The sequence below is a fragment of the Micromys minutus genome, assembly GCF_963924665.1.
Source record: "Micromys minutus genome assembly, chromosome: 10".
In the NCBI taxonomy this organism is placed as follows: domain Eukaryota; kingdom Metazoa; phylum Chordata; class Mammalia; order Rodentia; family Muridae; genus Micromys; species Micromys minutus.
The window spans coordinates 49204854-49222150 of record NC_137979.1 but is presented as its reverse complement, the minus strand read 5'-3'; the positions used below and the strand labels follow the sequence as shown (position 1 = coordinate 49222150).

Below are 17297 nucleotides of genomic sequence, written 5' to 3'. Positions count from 1 at the left end.
GATGGGGAACTGGTCAGGAGTGCCCTCCTCCAGGCCCCTCTACCCAGGTGGTCTGAAAGGCGAGGCCATTGTCCCAACCCCCAACCCCTGTGCAGCCAGGAGCTGAAGGGTTTGGACCTGGAAGACATTTGCATGATGCCTCCCTCAGTGGCAGGGCGGAGGCAGCCTCGTGGTTCAGGGCGGAGATGGTGAGTGTCAGGCTCGGAGGGAGCAGGGTGGCACTTAGGCCCCTCCGGACCTGGAATGGAGAGAGGGCATCAGGAGAGGACATGAGACTGGGCTCTGAGGGTGAGCCCTCCAGCTGCCACCCACCAACCCAGAGGTCCTGGAGGCGTCAAGTCACAGGCTGGCCAGGTGGGGGTTCTGGCAGAGGTCAGACAGCGGTGGCATGGTAGACAAAACAGATGTGCAGGACGCAGGGGGAGGCCTCCTCCTAGACGGAGGGGTTGCAGGGCACAGTTCCAGCGCCCACCCAGCCATGGGACCCGGCGGCAGAAAGGACAGATGAAGGGGGACCAGGACCGAACAGGCGGGTGGGCAGGAGGAAGGGCCTGAGCAGACAGAGGACTCGCTTCCCGGGCTGCCTTCAGGGCTGCGGGGAATCGGATCGGTCCCAGCTCCCGGTCAACAGAATGCAAAGGGACGGATGAAATGGAGACAGGGACAGCGGGAGGGATGACGTGGCCGGCATCACACTGCCCCCTGCTGGGTCGGGTCATACCTTCCACGACGGATGTTTCTTCAGGAGCCAAGGAGAGGACAGGCAAGAGAGAAGGAAAAGGGATTGTGTGAACCTCCTGTTCTCCCCCTCCCGCCCCCTCCCAAAATGGCCTTCCATTCCAGGGAGACCTGCCCCATAGATGGACCATGGAGGTCTATCCCAGCTTGGTAGAGGGTTCCAATCCTAGCTCCACCACTAAGTCCCCTTGTGACCTTGGGCCTCAAGGCTCTTCACGTGCCCAGTGTGGGGCCTAGACCAGACCCTAATTACAATGTCCTGGAGCTCCTGGGCTGAATGTGAATAAGGACTGGGGGACACCTCAGACAAGCCCTAGCCACCTCTCCCCTGGCAGTGCTGGGATGCTCTGAGTCTTCAAGGCAGCTGAGCCAAGGTTGTTCCCATACAGTCTGGTGTTTGGATATGAGCAGGTAGTTTCTTAATATGTTCAACAAGACCCTGTGGGCTGGCTCGGAGTGATGCGTGAGCCCAGGGTGGGCTAACCTGTCAGGGAGGCCATTAGGCTCCAACAGTCTGGGGCGCCGAACCCCTAAACACCTGGAGGGGATCTAGGGAGCATGTGTCTCTTACTTAAATCCCCAGCCCGTGCCGCCCAGGACGATGGCTGCGACCAGGACAGCCCCGGCGATGGAGCCAATGATGATGTTGGTACCGCTGGGACCTGGGGAGGAGGGCAGGGCTTGGTTGGCAGGGACAAGCATGGAAAACGGGCAATACAGATGGTGCTGGTCAGCTTCAGCCTCACCTTTGTATCTCTCAGTCTCCCCAGTGGGAGGGGATGTAGGCAGTGGGTTGTGAATACTGCAGTCCTTGCCTGTCCAGTCCGGCTGACAGATACACTTCCCTTCGTTGCTGCAAACCTACAGGTAGGTAAGGCCAGCATGGGTCAACAAGGCCATGTCCCTATGCAAGCCTCCTTCAGCCGGCTCCCCTGGCCTCCAGACACCCACCCCATGATGGGAGCAGATCCGTCGCTCTCCGCTGCCAGGGCAGGTGCTGAAGTTGAAGGCAGAGGCCGGCAGGCAGCGGTGATCTAGGCACAGCATGTTGGGTCCACAGGCAGTGCCGTCCTCCACATAGCTCAGGTCTGAGCCATCCGCTAGCTGCACGTGGCCTCCCCTGGAGAGACGGCATAGCTAGCCTCAATCCCCGTCCTCTCGTCCCCGTCACAGTTGTCACTTCACCCTCCCCAGCCATGTTCCCAGACAACACCTGCAGTCCAACTCCTTGCCCTGGTGGTAGAAGGTGACACTGCTGATGTCACCCCCCAGGTCCCCTAGCCGAGGAGCTCCAGAGATGTTGACACAGAGGAGGAAACCACAGAGCACATCCCTGTTGGGACACATGAGGCCAATGAATCCAAATGTCTCTGTAGACCCAAGTACTGAGCCTGTTCCTTCCCCTCTGCCCCCCCCCCCAGGCTCTTCCTAGAGCTTTTTACCTTTGTAGGTCCCCTGTCCCTGGAGCTGGGGCGCTACTCACTGTTTATTGCACTGGACCCAACCAGATCCCTTGCGCCCACAATTTCCACGCTCTGTCCCCTCTACATTCAGCTTCTCATAGCAGAAACGATCCGCAGCCACTAGAGGGGTGGGGGGAGATGAAGCATCACCCCACAGGCCCTGGACCCCTCTAGGACCTTAGACTTGCACCTCCAAAACTCAGACCCAGCCTTTGGGCTTGATGCCCAAGGTCCGCAGAAGCCACATGTTGGTTGCAGGGCATGTTCAACCAGAAACTATCGCAGCCTAACTCTGAGGTTTGGGTTTCCCCGAGTTTGTTCCCTATACTCAGCTGGACTCACCATGGCCCCATAGGGCTTGGCACTGCCGGTCCCGGGTTTTACAGCGGCCTCCATAGCATCGACCCTGTGACCCATAGGAGACAAAGCATGAAGACACCGGGGGACAATAGTGGAGACACAACTGCACTGAATTCGGACGGGAGACCCCAGCCCCATCCCTCACCCCACCTGCTCATGATCACAGTAGTAACCATCCAGCTTGTGAAGGTTAGGGGGACACTGTAGAGAGAGAGAGAGAGGCTGGCTGAGCAGGGTAGCCCAAATCTGAGCTGAGGCACCAGGGAAGAATGCAGGGTACCAAACGTTTCCCAAAGGCCTCATGTTATATGGCTCTTCCACATGAAGGACAGGGGCCTGTCTGGCTCTGTGGATTTGACTGGTAAGTCTCCTGGGCTTTTCGAGGCTTCCGCAGTTTCTTGCATCCAATACCCTGGAAGCCTAAGATCTAGTTAACGGATGTTACGATCCACCTGATCCCTAGAATACACTAGACATTGGTGCCAGGCGGTGGGAGTACCAGCCTCGCGAGAAATGCTTATTTAATGATTGAAGGAACGGAGCTAGGAGGCTCGGAGGACCCCTTTCTCAGAAGGGGGAAAAAACCCACAAAAAACCGAGGCTGGTTAGCGGCAGCGGGTGGCCAGCTGCTAAGCAGAGAGGAGACAGAGCAGTCAACTCTTCAGAGCCAAACTTGTAAGGGAGGAGGCTGTCATGCTTTGAGCTCGCACGGGACAGCTGGTTTGGCAGACCTGGCTCGAGTCGCCGGTGCAGGTCTCTGCGATGTCACACTCATTCACCGCTTCTCGGCAGGAGACACCTCGTGGCTCATACTAGGAAAAGCATGCACGTGTTTCTGGGAGGATAAATATCTTGCCGTTGCCCTTCAGGGTTACTGTCCTGGAACGTGGGTTCCAAGGCCTGTTTCTCATTTTCTGTCCCTCTCCACCCTTAACAGTAAGGGTGACTCCCCCAATCCTTCCTCCCGGGGCCCAGCTCTAACTCATCCTCCATTGGAGCTTTCTTCGGGACAAGGCCCGCCCACACAGACTCAGCTCCTCCTCATCCCCGCCTCTTGTCGAGGGCATCCAATCGTTTCTTTGTCGCTCCCCGCCCCGCCTCCGGTCCATCGCCGCGCGCTGGCTTGGTCCTCACCTTGCAGCGGCGACAACAGAGCCCATCGCTGCACATGGCGTCATGCGTCAGGGTGCATTTCTTGCAGCAGTTGCCCCCCGCTCGGCTGCACTCCTGAGGGTCGCGGGGAGAAGTGGAGAGCCGGGCTAGCCCCTTCCCACTCTGTACTCTCCCTTCCTGGAGCCCACTCGCGGGTCCCCGGCCCACACGGGAGCCCACCCGGACCGCTCACCTGTACCGACCCGCAGTCGCACTCCTCCCCCGCCTCCACGAAGCCGTTCCCGCACTCGGGAGGGTCCAGGAGCTGGAGGGAGAGGGGATGTCCGGAGCCTGGCTGGGACCCTGCCCACCCCCGTTTCCGGGTTCTCCGCGCCGGTACCTTGAGGGGCTTGTTGAACAGGCAGCTCCCACCTCCCTCCTGCAGAAACTGGTTGTATTCGTCGATGCTGCAGCGCGAGAACTTGCGGGGCAAATAGAACCTGGACGGGCGTGAGGGGGACTGTGTTGCTGGGAGCAGCCCTCCCTCGGGAAACTTGGTTACTACTATAAGGAGACCGAGGAAATGCCCCGTGATTGCACGACAGTCAATCCCAGACTCCCGTCTAGGAATGGGTGGAGGACGTCGCTTGCGTTCGCTCCGCTGAACCTCGGGACAAAGAGCCCAGAGTTGGAACGCCTGAGAGGGACAGTGCCTCGCACGAGGCTCGAGCGCCTCCCAGTGGCCATGGAGCGCGCTGCAGTCTGACAGTTTTTGGTATCCTAGCATCCCTGAGCTATTTACAGATAACCTTTATTCTTGGTTATCCTGAGTGGTCCGGTGGGCTGGGCCTCTTGAAGCCACCCACACAGACTTCTAGTGCTCCCTGAAGGCCTCTTCTTACCCCCAAGCCCTTCTCAAAGTCTGTCTCCAAGAACTCACCCTGTGTCCTCCATGATGCAGCCCAGCCAGATGTCTGGACACTTGCAGTCCCCTAAAAGGAGATTTAAGAACGCATGGGATAGGATGGAGGAGCTCCCCCTCCCCCACTGGCCCCGTCTTCATTTCTTGAGATGCTGTGCGGGTCTGGGGGGGGGGGTTGTGGGTTTCAGGGTTGGTACCTGCTGAGCTCCGGTGTTTATTCCACATCATGCCCAAGTTCTGCCCTAGCGTCTGGGCCAGGGTCACAGCCATCGCGCCCATGTTACCATACTAGGGATGGAGAAGATGGAACACAGTATGTCTACAGGCTCCCAGTAGCCACTGTGTCTTAGCTCTGTCTTAGTTGCGACCCTGTATGCTCACCTCGTTCACACCCCCACCCCTGGACATCGAACAGATGCCTCCTACGTAGGCTGCCCCGCTGCTGGTGCTCTGGAAGGTTCTACCCCTAGAAGGGAGTGAGTGGTCAGAGATGATGTCGAAGGAGCGGTGGATTCCAGGCCTTCATATCAGCCTGGTGGCCTCAGACCACCCCTTCCCCTATTTGGGTTCATTCACCCATAAGCCAAACCAAGCTTTTCGGGGCTTTTAATTGGGTTTGTCCATCACTAGGGTACTACTTCATCACCGAGGAAGGGGTGATGGGGAGCTTGGCAAAGAAAGGCGAAGAGCACATCCCCTGTACAGCCCAAGGTGCAGAGGATACCCAGCTGGTGCGTGTGGCTGGAAGCAGGAGGCAGGTGCAAGGTGAGCTCCACCTGCAGGCCCCGAAAGGAGCACCTGGCGCGGGCGGGCGGTAAGAACTAGAAGCCACAGCAAATGTTGGCTGGGTCCAGTGTAGGGACTCACGAGAAGAGGTGGGTGGCATCACTGGGCTCAGGCAGACCCTCCCGCCGGTAGACCATAAGCCGGGCCAGGGTCTCCAGTAGGTCATCCTGCACCTGGATCTTGTCCCCATCTGCCCATGTTTCCATGGCAACCAGCACAATTCTTGTGTTGAGCTGTTCCTTGTATATCTAGGCCCAGAGAGAAGGGGGGAGGGGCTGGAGGGAGGATGCAATGTATATTTTCAAAGAAGTGGGAGGTCAGTGACTGACAATGACCCCTGGATGGCTGGGGGGAGGGGAAGGGGAGAAGGGAGCAGGGGTGCTGCTCACCACATCTGCCAGGTTCACAACCGATTTTGCAAAGTTGCTGGTGAGGACCACTGACTGCCGCATCTGCTCAAACTGCAGAGAGAGGTGGGGTGAGAAGGGCTCACCTGGGCCCCTCCTCCCAGGGTCCCCCTTAGCCCGGGAACTTACCAGCTGGTGGTCGTTGATCACAATCAACTCTACATACTTGGTCTCGCTGTGCACTGTGGGGTGGCCCCTGCGGACCTGGGGGTGGGGTGGGTGGGCACTTGGAATCAGTCCCCTCCATGTCTGGACTCATGGGCAAACCATGGGCAGACTTGTGGGGAGGGGGCATTCTGGTCTCCAGTCAGGGATGGTGCCAGCCCCAACTGGCAGAAAATGCCATCCCTCCCAGCCTGGAAATGAGAGCAGAGGACATGCAGTATCTGAGGGCCCCAGAATGGGGACCTGTGTAGGCACTTGTATTAGGGGGGAATGAGGGGGCCCCTGGCCTCCTCGCTGTGAGCTCTCCTTTGCCCAGCCATAGATGGGGATGACCTGTCTTGGACCATTCTCTAAGGTCTTGCAGCCCGAGGCTGTGCGGGCCCCGTACCTGCCTTTTCCTTCTTAGCTTGGGCCAGCTGAGAGGAGCAGACTGGGCAGGGCCGGCAAACAGGCAACCTGTGGAGAGCAGTAGGTGAGAGGGGCCTAGCTGTCCAGCCCCACCCCCTCCCCCTCTCTTACCTGGTTCCCTGCATCCAAAGGGGGCTGGGAGGAGAGGGGTCCGATAAATGAGGTGGGGAAGGGGTCCCTGCAATGAGGGAATTTAGTTCTTGGGGAGCCAACCAGATCTGCTCTGAGCCTAGACTGGGGGCAGCTCCCACCCTTCCCCCACCCCACCCCGGGGTGACCCAGAACTGGCCAGAGCTCCCATGTCGGATCTGATCTCCCAGATGCTCAGATTCCAGGGTCAAGACCTGGGGGCGCCCTGAGAGACAGGGGCAAAGTACACTGGAGCCCAGTGAGAGGTCACTTGGGGGACAGAGGGGACATTGGAGATGGGGGGCACAGAAGGCAGGAACCAGAGCTGGGGTCATCCAGGGCAGTGAGGCTGAGGTTACTGGAGGGGAGGAGGAGGCACCACAGCTGTTGGGGGCAGTCACAGCATGGTCGTCAGAAGGCATGCAGGAAGGCCCTGAAGGCCTTGTTTACCTGTGGAGGTCCCCAAGGTCCCGCCATCTCCTTAGGCTCTACGATGTAAGTCAGGTTGCCATCAGAGAAGACCCCACTGTAGAGAGAGGTATGGTTCTCCACCATCTTGGACCAGGCATAGGCCTCCACTGCTGCCTAGTGCCACCCCCCCCCCATACTCACTGCAGCCCCTGGCAGGTAGACAGCGCAGCAAAGGAGTGTGGGTTGCCCCGCAGTTTCCCGTGGTAGTAGCAGTGGTCTCCAGCCCTCTGTGGAGCAGAAAGGCTGTGAATAGGACACCCTGCCCCCACCCCCACAGAGGCAAGGGGCACAGGACGGGGCTGGGGGGGGGGGACTTCAGTCTCAGGAACACCGGGGCTCTAACCTGGTGGAGATCTTAATGCCTTCTGTCACCCGTGAGCAAGCTCTTAACACTTTCTGGGCCAGCTCCATCTACCCCATAAAATGAGGACACTAGGCCACAGCAGCAGCTCCTGGCTATTTGTTGGGGCTGATAAAAGATCCCTGACTCCTTGGAAACCAACAGCTGTCTTGTGCATGGGATCTGCCATACCCCAGGCCCTGTTCTGAGCCTGCCACCTACAGTGTGTCATTTAACCAGAACCTGCTGTAGATGCGCCCCCCTCCCCCATGCACAAGCTCACAGGCCCATGTGGTCTGCAGCTGAACCACTGTACTTGGGTTCTCCTGACCTGCTCCTGGTCAGAGGGGACCGGCAGCACCCGTTTCTCCCAACCCTGCTTCCTGCAGAATTACTTGTGCTCCAGTTACAGAACAGGCTTGGGGGGTGGGGGGGAGCAAGCTATTTATAGACACTCATTCATCTTTGTTCAGGCTCCAGGGCCTCCAGGACTGGGACCCTAGTGTGGCAGGCATCTGGGACTCTCTGAGCAAGAGGAGGCATTATGGTCTGAAGGTGCTGCTCCGGGGTGGGGGTGGAGGGTGGAGCTCCCACCTAGGATGTATGAAACCCTTCGTGTGGTCGTCAGCTCTCCCCAAATAAGGGAGGGGTTCTATCCCTTCCAAAGCTAAGGTGACATAATAAAGACCCTGTTATACTGACATGCAAGGGGGGAGGGGAGAGTCAAACCTCAAGCTGAAGCTGGGGGGGCAGGGCTCGGGGTCCCACATCACCCAGTCTGCCCTTTCTAACTGCAGGCCCACAGAACCTCAAAGGCAGGGAAGGATGGGGTATTTCCAGACACCTGGCCATGCTGAGTGTGTCCTTGACACCCCTTCCGCCCGCTTTTTCTTTGTCCTCAGTGTTCCTCTCTGTTGGTGTTTTGGGGATCAAAGCCTCACATACGCCAGACCGGCTGTCACACCCACAGCCTCAGCCTTGCATCTGTGACCACTGGACAGGACCTCTATCCCTCCTGATCCCTTCCGAAGACACTCACAGTACTGTGTTGCCTTGTCCCCTCCCGGCTGAAGTGGCGCTCCACATACTGCGAGGACAGGAGGTGACTGAAACAGCAAAGTGGCAGGGAGAGGGGGGAGCAGTGTCACTCTGTGAAGCCAAGTCCTGCTTAGGTCCCACCCCGGCTAAGGATCCAAGTCCCCCCCACCCCAAGCCCCACTGCCCACTGCCCGCCCTCGGCTCCAGGCCACACTCACTGGTTTAGCTCCAGGTCCAGAGTAAAGTTTGAGTGGAAAGCCGGGATGACGAAACTGACCTGGGCCAGGTGCACAGCCTGGCATTGGGGAAGGAAGAGCAGAGAGGAATCAGCCCGAGAGTGGGGAACCCCGGAGGAACCCTGGGGAGCAGCAGCCAAGCCCCAGAAGCTGAGGAGACCCCTTTCTTGGGTCCTTGTCCCCTGAGACTCCTTTCCTGGGGACAGCTGTTCAACCTTGGCCACAGCCCACTGCCCCCTCCCCAGGTCCCGGGGACCCTTTGTTCCCTGGCTGCTTTCTGGATTAGTCTCCTTGAGAATCAGGGACACAGAGGGACAGCTTAGCCTGCCCATGGCCTCATGCTAGGCTCTCAGGGCTGTGGACAGGGCCACCCAGCTTCAGTGGGACAAAAAGAAGCCCCCAGACATACCATGGAAAAATAGAAGGTCTCAGCTCATGGCTGGACAGGGGAAGGGGAACAGGCCCCTCGCTACCCCAACCCCAATCTATACAGGAGGACTTGGGCTTCCAGACACATGGGAACTGACCACTGGCGCCCTACTGCCAGGTATGTGTAGGGGCCACCTTGACAGGAGGGTAGTGTCCTCACACCCCTAATCCACTGCCCTCTGCCTACCCAAAGCAGCTCATCTTTAATATTTCAATCCAACGGTTAATTTTTAAACACGGAAGTTTTCCTGATAAATTTTTCAAAGGGGCATATGTACTAGGGACGGGAGGCTCCAAGTTGCTATGGCAATGGACTAGGCCTGAGCAAGATGGCTGCCCTCTCTGCCTGGATGCCCAGCTGCCTGGCAGGTGGGGGCTGGGGGTGGGGGAAGAGAGACATCAAAGGCTGGAGGGAATGTTTCACCCCACCCCCAGAGAAGCCGTTGGCCTGACCGACACACCTGGAGCCCAATCCCCACCCAAATGCTGGAGATCAAGTCTTTGGTCCTCCAAACCATTTGCAAACACAGGGAATGTCTGGGGCTGAATTCAGTGGCCAGAGTCTTGCATCTATTTAGGACGACAGATCTCCAGATGCCTCTGGAGCAAGACCTCGTCACCCTGCCTTCCTTCCGTTTAGAAGTGACTGTTCTCTGGTTAGAGGGCACTTTGCAGGAAGAGACCTTCCTTGCAGGAAGTGGTCTCAGAGCCCATGCCCAGCTGAGTCCTCTTCCCACCTAACCATAACTAACTCTTTCTGAGCACTGCTTGGGGTTCCTGCAGTGGTCTGAACTCTTAACGAACCACCCTGTGAGACAGACATAATCAAAACACAGAGACACAAACTAGCACGCCCATGGCCACACAGGTTAGAGGTTACTGCCTTGTGTGGTGATGCAATCTGCAATCCCAGGAGGATGAGGCAGGAAGATCATGAGTTCGAGGCTAGCCTCAGCTCCATAGTTCCATACTGTCTTGGCTGCTGTGACCTCATACCCCAAACAGAAAAGAGAGAAAAATAAAAAATAGAGGCTGGTATTCAACCCCAGGGAATGTACTTTCAAGTCTTTTTTTTTTTTTCTGGAAAGTTGACAAGAATGGAAGTCAGCCCAGGGCCATGGAAGCCTCGGCGGATGCAGACAATGTGGAACCAAAGGCCTTCGAAGGCAGACCTGTGAGCCCCAAGGACATAGGTTCACCCTATCCCAGGCTGTCTGGGTTCCAAGCTCCACCCCTATTCCCCAGAGCATCCGTCAGACTCAGGATAGAACAGGAAGGACAATGGGCCCTGCCACACACACCTTCTCCCCCCCCCCCATACCTGGCCTGGCTCTGGTCCTCTCTCTTTCAGCTCTGCCTGGGCACTTCTGCCTTTCCCACCTTAGGACTGCCCCTACTTGTCCATCTGTCCCTGTCCTGGCTGTTTGGAGAAGTAGCTTTCTAGGCCCCTTCCTTTGATCCTGTTATAAGTTTTGCAGCCTTAGGGATGACCCAGAAGCCTCCCTGAGCCCCAGATTTTTCCTTCTGATGAATGTACAAGGCTGGGAAGCTTCTGCAAGGGCCACGCCGAGCCCATTCTGAGGACAGCAGAGACAGAGCAGTGAGAGACACAGTAGGGTTCTCTTTCCCCAGTTCCCTGCCGCCAGTGAGGCTCAGCTGTGGGACACGGGGCTCAGCCCAGAGAAGACAAGCCAGACCTGAGGGGTGGACCAGGGAGGAGGAGACGGGGTGGGGTGGGGCAGACTCTGCACAAGGTGGCAGGAGAATTCAGACACTGAGGCATGTTGGCCTGGCCCAACTGTCCACTCTCAGAGGAGTGCCAGATCAAGCAAGCCCTGCGCTATCCCAGGCACTGGGCTTCTGGCTCCAGGACCCGCAAGCCCGGTCAAGCTTTTGTCTAGTGTTCTAACAAAGGCAATAGCTCTCCTTGCCAGGCCTGGCTCACTGTCCCTGCACCAGCCCCAGCCCTGTCTCCTCCCATTACCCTCAGTCCCTAGGGCTCTCCAGATCGGAGGTCACAGCAATGAGCCACCTCAGCCTGTGCCCCAGCCCAGCACTACTCAGGTCTGCTTGTCGTGACCCCATGGCCTGTGTTTGCCTCTTACTTCTTGGCCATGTTGGCTCTTAGGTGCCCTGTTCATTTGATCTCAACCTGCACCAGGCTGGCAGGTCCTCAGGGAGCGACACCAGGTGGTGACAGGCCCAGGGCCATGCTGGGGAGATGCCAGGCCAAGTCTCTCTCCTGGGCTGGAGGATGCTTTTCATATCAGTTGCGGTGCCTGGCAGGTGACTGCCCCTCCATCTGACTCTCTCCTGTGGCAGGTCCTCCCCTTCCCGGGCACTGCTTCTGACAGCCCATGCCTCATTTTCTCTCACTTTCTCCATGATGAGTCCAACCACATCGTAGGGCACCAAGAAAGGCGGAGGCCTCAGACCTAGAGTCTCAGTGGTAGGAAGGGCTGCTAAAGATCACCAGTGTTCCAGGTTGCCTTAGAAAACTGGAGCTGCGGATTCCTGCTCCCCACAACCTCCAGGCACTGTCCCACAAGTACTCTGAACCCCACCCCCTATAGTCCAACACCTGCCAGTCCCCAGAAAGTCCAGCCCATGAACAGCTCTCAACATCTAAGTGTCCAGTCTTACACACACACATACACACCACCTAGACATGTACACCCACAAACATACACATATAAGCATGCTCACACACATAATCACAGACCACATAGAGATATACTCACAGACATATACATACACATACAAACATGTACACATGGTCACAGACCACATGTAGATATATATACACACACATATATTCACAAACATATATATTCACATACAAACATGCTCTCACACACATGAACACCATATAGAGACATGCATATATACACCCATACACATGCAATCACTAATTCGCCTTTTAATGACCTTTAATCATTTGGAGCAAGGGCAATCGCCACCTTTCTCCCCATTTAAGTGCTCAACAGTCTTTGGGGGTGGATGGGTAGTATAAGACCCGAGGAGCCATTCACCCCACCCTCAGTTTTTCTACCATTAAAATGGGTGTTATGAGCGTGGTGTGAAACTCAACTCAGCACAGCATTACAGTAAGGGTCAGTCATCACAACACGAAGAACCTCCACAGGGCTCTGAGGGTAAAATGCCTGTTTGGTTTAACTCCTGTGGATGCAGACATGAATGGAGGCTTGGTGCTCCAGATCTGGGTGGAATGATTCATTTACCGGGGAGGGTCTTCCCCGACTCTCGGTGCTTGCAGACACTCTTGGGGCTGGGTGATAGCAAATGGGAAGAAGCCAAGGAGGCAGGGGCCTTGCTTGGGAGCCCTCTCATCCAGCAGCGACCCCCCTCCCGCCCAGCAGACACCAGCAAAGTGGACAAGTCCATTCATCAACAGGGCAGCGGCCACAGACAAGAACAGGTGCATAACTTCCAATGATTGGATTTGACCTAAATTTTTGAGGACAGAGTCACCTCCTTACAGGGTCATCGGTCCCTCTGGGGACAGACTCTGGACAGCTGGGCTCCCCGAGGCAGCCAGGAGGGTGCTGGGTAAGGCCAGGCCCACAGGCCAGAGTCTTGTGGGAGGACTGCAGATGTCACGATGCTCCCCTTTAGTTCCCACCTGGAGCTGGACAGGTAACCCCCAAATGCCCTGTCCTTGGCTTCCAGCCACTCTTCCCTTCCAGAGAGCCCCTCCTCCTCCCAAGTCTCACACAGAGCTGTGTTGCTACTATGGCAGAACAGCAGATCACAGCATGGCCTTGTCCCTGGTGCTGGGAGCAGGTCAGGCTGGGTCCCTGTCCTTGCCGTTTCCTGTGTCTTTCTCAAGTGGGTTGGGACTTCACTCGATTGCCCCTGGCTCCCATGTGAAGACTACACAGCGGTTATCTCTCTGGTAGCTTTTGAATAGGCTCTCCCGGGGATAGCCGGGCTCAGGTGAGTTGTCTGCAGGCTTTGGTCCCAACTTTGCTTGCTGCCCACAGCCTCATTTCCCTTTGATATCCCCAAAGCGTCTGGTTTCTAGGGCTAGGCAAGATCCCCCACAACAAGCTTCATGGACCATGGACTCGGGCTTACCCTGCGCAGACGCACTTATGCAGTGGTTCCTAACCCAACCATGCATCACGGATGACATCTTCCTCAGCTGCAGGCTCTCTGAGACCTTGGCTTTCTGGGTTCTCCCGATTCTCGGGGCCCAATCGGCTCCAAATTAGAAAAAAAACGAGAACCTCAGTAGCAAGAGCCACATCCGAGAGACGGAAACAGAAGCCGAGGCTTCTGGAGTTCCGGTAAATACTAGTCTACCCAGACATTCAACAGCTGAGGAAGTCTGCCCCAGCAAGGGCTCTCAGTGACATCGGAGGTCTAGTTCCTGTCTCAGCCCTGCCTTCCCCAAAGGGACCCCAGCACATGAAGCCTTTTCCCATTGCTGTTACCTAGAGAAGGATAAGACATCATCATCCCTAGTTTAAGAATCAGGCTCAGATAAGACTCAGAAAGGGGGACATGATCAGCCTCCAGCCAGGGCAGATTCCCTGGAGCTAGCTCGGGCCTCTATCCTTCCACATCACCAGGGATGCTGGTCACTGAGGTCCAGCCTGCAGCGCAGTGACCCCTGGGACAGGGTCCGAGCAGAGGCAGAACACTTCCTGTAGAGTCCTGGCTCCATCGGTCCTCAACTTCTGACCCTGAAAAGCAGTGCCAGGTGGGTGTGTTGGTAGTGGAGGTAGGGGTGGGGGTATGTCAGGGCCCAGTACAGTCAGGAGAATTCTTGGACATGCAGTGGTCTCCTCGTTCTCCCATCCTTGTGACTCGGGGAATGTTGGAGATATTGTCCCTCAGGCCTAAAATCTCTAGAGGCAGGATAGTCCAGTGGAAAGTGCTCTGGGCTTGGGGACTCTATTCCTATCACCAGCTTAAGGTCTATTAACTTTGGGCAAGTGGCTTAGCCTCTCTGCGTCTGAGCTAGCTGAACTGCAGAGGGGCAGACGGAAGTATCTGCCCTGTGGGACGAAAGGGATGTGAAATGTACTCAGAGTGCCTGGCCCAAAGCGCTCCCATGGCCTTGGCAGCCCTTACCTCCTGAACAGGTCTCCTGCCTTTGGCACCTGAGAGATGGAACACTGGGGGGTGGGCAAGTAATTCTCCTGAGGAGGGTGCATGGAGGTCCCTAAGGAGTCAGTCTCAGGCCCAGAGAAACATCTACCAGAGACAACTACCCCACACACACCAACACATTCACCCAAAGAACAACATCCAAAGAACCCAGCTCAGCCCTCCTGTGCTTCACCCTCTCTGCCCACAGCCCAGGCCTGCTGTCCTCAGGAAGAGGCAGTGGGAGTCACAGCCTACACGGCTGGAGCCCCCTGTAAAGTTTGAGACAGAGTCCTGGTGGTCAGACGGGGCCAAGTGCACTGTGGGTACTCAGTTCATAGAAAGCTCTGCTAGGAACCACGCACAATCAGGATACTCCACCTCTGGGCCTGGGACATCCCCAAGGCTCACTCAGCTGCCTCACTCAGTGGGCGCCGAAGTTGGCTTCTACCTCCCCCCCACCCCGGCAGCAGCTGCCAATTCAAGACCATTAGCCACCTCCCCTCTCCTCCTCAACACAGCCCTGAGTGATGGTCCATCCATTATGCATGCTCCTTCCTGCTCCACTCCATCCTCAACTATTCCCCATCCCTGCACCACCCAACTACCTCTCCTCCCCCTCCCTCTTAAGGGCTTTTAACCAAGTACATTAGGCAGGGCCAGACGCCAGTCTCCTCCCCTCCCCTCCTCCCTCTACCCGGCCCAATTTACCTCCCACCACTCCCAGCTGCCCCAAACTTCTCAGACTTGGCTTTGCCCTTCCTTTGAATCGCTCTACACCTCCTATTTCCACCAGGTTTCCACTGCACGGCTCTCGGCCGCCCCTGTTGGCCTGGCTAACTCTCGGCTTCAGGCTCCTGGAGAGCTAAGGCATGCTGAATGAATAATAACTATTCCATCTGGATGGTTATTATTCACATGATATTAATTAATTATTCATTGCACTTAATCTCCTTCATTCCTAACCTTCCTCTGGGAGGCAGAGGCCCAGCTGCTTGAAAGGGACAGGGCACAGGTAGAGATGGCAATTTGCAGATGACTCCTGGGCCTCGGATCATTTTGCAAGGCCCCAGCTTCAGCTAGGACAAGAAGAATAAGCTTGTGTGTGCACCGTGGGAAACTGAGGCAGGATTAAAAATTACGCTGCTCCAAGAAAGTCCACTGAGGGGTGGACTATGTCCCACCATGGTGGGACATCAGAATATCAGTCCCTGACTGCATGGTGCTGTCCTGCCCCCATGACCTGTTTTAGGCAGAACCACTGTTTCTGGTGGGCACTGGGGGGGTGGTTGAAGGATGACCCCAAGCAAACGGAAACCTGAGCATGCTTAGTGTCTACTAATGTGCAGGGCCGGGGGTTTCCACGGTGATAAGAAGGGCCCGGAGCTGGAGAGTCCCGGTGTCCCCACTGCTGGGCTCCAGCCCCACCTGACGGAAAGGGAAGCTGCGAGATCCGAGATCCGCAGCCTCAGCGGGTGGCACCGAACCCTGGCTACTTAGTGGACTGTTGTGGGCTATGAGGCCTGCTCCAGCCCCCTGGCCTCACCATCCAGCCCCACTCACCGTCCCCCTGGGCGGATCCTGGCGGACCCTGGTGTCCAACTGTGGCTTTCGGACCTCTCCCCCGGAGCTCTCCCTTACCAGACGGCTCGGCTCAGTGACCTCAGGGCCCTCTGGATTCTCTGGGCTCCCCATATGAGCTGAGCTTCTCCAGTGCAGAGCTCCACTGGGACCCAGGGCCCCAAGACCTGAGGAGACAAGGCCATAGCTGCAGGCAGATGCCCTCCATGGGGCAGGAGTCTTGGGATGAGGGGGTACGCTCCAGCCCTCACTCGATCGCGGGCCTTGGAGCCCAGTGGGTATATGGGTGGGAGGATCTGGCTGCCTTGCTGAAGGAAGAACCCCACGGGGAGGGGGCCGAGAGCTTCCTGCTGCCCAACAGTCACGACTGCCCCCCCCCCACCCCAAGCCCGCAGAGACCTGCAGAGTCCGCCGGCCAGCTGCAGGGGATGGCCGCGGTGGGGCCGGCGGATCCGCACAGGTGGGTGGAAGCACCTTCCCTTTCTCCCACTCCCCTACCCTCCCGAGCTCGGGACCGGCTGTCACCCGGAGCATTGCAGGAAAATGTGGCTGCAGCAGAAACCGCTGCAAAAGCCCGGGGCGCGGACAGGCCAGGGGCGCGGGGCCAGGGGCCAGGCAGCCAGGGTCACTCACCGGGCGGGGGGAGCAGCGGCAAGAGCAGCAGAGCCGCGATCGCCCAGCGCCGCAGCCGCCTCATGGTTCGCTCATAATCCTCCGGGTCCGGGGGCTGCGGCTGCGAGCGGCGCGGGGAGGGAGGGAGGGAGGGAGGGAGGGAAAAAGGGAAGAAGGAGGGCGGGGGCGGGCGACGCCAGCGGCGAGCGGGGCGGGCGCGCGGGCCGGGCGGGGGTCGCGAGCGAGAGGCGCGGGCTCAGTGCGCTCTGGCCGCGGCCATCCCGGCGGGGCGGCGGGGCCGGGTTAAGAGGAGAGCGGCAAGCACGTGAGCTTTGGGCCCGCCCCCCGCCCCCTAGCCGTGGCCCGGGCCACCGCTGCGGTAGGACAAAAGAGGCACCGCCTGAGACCCCCCATCTCCCCGCACTCCCTTGGCAGGTGCACCCATCCTGCGACCCCTCCGCAGCCACACCTTTGCATAAGGAGCTGAAGCCTATAGATTGGCAGGTGGAGGGTGTCAGGGTGAAGAGGGCCCCTGAGGTCTGACTCAGTGATGTCCCATCTCGGGAATTGGGTGCGGGGTTGGGGGGGGGATAGCTGATGGCTCTAGCTGACCTCTAGACTCAGTACTCTTGAATAGAGTACCCCAAACCTGAGGCCTCTGCTGGGGAAGGTTGTGGCACTTGGGAAGGTAGGACACAGTGTCTCAGTGTCTCGGAGGGCAGAGGTCCTGTTGAATACCATCACACACACACACACACACACACACACACACACACACACACACACACCACTCCTCAGTGCTTCCACCAGGATCCTTAGATCATCCAAGACAGAGGTGGTCACTGCAACCCTCCTGCACCAGGAATCTAAACCCTGTTTCCTAGGCTGCTTTCTCTTGACAAAGAGGTCCCTGCTCCCCTTTCAGGGCTCCTGAGTTCCTCATGGGGCACCCCAGTTCTTCTCCCTAAACCAAACACAAGCCACCTGGGTGGTTTATATAAGGCC

General features: G+C 57.6%; 1 protein-coding gene across 2 annotated transcripts; it reads right to left on the bottom strand.

Moving 5' to 3' along the window:
• Positions 1 to 690: 690 nt before the first annotated feature.
• On the bottom strand, positions 691 to 16392 carry ADAM11 (ADAM metallopeptidase domain 11; the record flags this gene model as incomplete). Of its 2 annotated transcripts, XM_080922299.1 has the most annotated exons (26): positions 691 to 739; positions 1310 to 1400; positions 1485 to 1599; positions 1690 to 1858; positions 1952 to 2071; positions 2222 to 2321; positions 2544 to 2607; positions 2712 to 2762; positions 3293 to 3373; positions 3696 to 3788; positions 3907 to 3978; positions 4054 to 4153; positions 4594 to 4645; positions 4773 to 4863; positions 4957 to 5041; positions 5443 to 5609; positions 5751 to 5822; positions 5898 to 5972; positions 6322 to 6389; positions 6453 to 6519; positions 6921 to 6996; positions 7083 to 7168; positions 8321 to 8387; positions 8538 to 8614; positions 15663 to 15847; positions 16314 to 16392. In XM_080922299.1, 26 exons carry the CDS (start codon positions 16375 to 16377, stop codon positions 691 to 693), a joined length of 2337 nt encoding a protein of 778 aa, XP_080778425.1. The 2 variants fall into 2 exon arrangements, with proteins under 2 accessions (XP_080778425.1, XP_080778426.1); XM_080922300.1 differs by lacking the exons at positions 691 to 739; positions 6921 to 6996; positions 7083 to 7168; ... (2 more) ...; positions 15663 to 15847; positions 16314 to 16392 and having other exon boundaries at positions 1306 to 1400; positions 6326 to 6389; positions 6453 to 6466.
• Between the last annotated feature and the right edge of the window lie 905 nt (positions 16393 to 17297).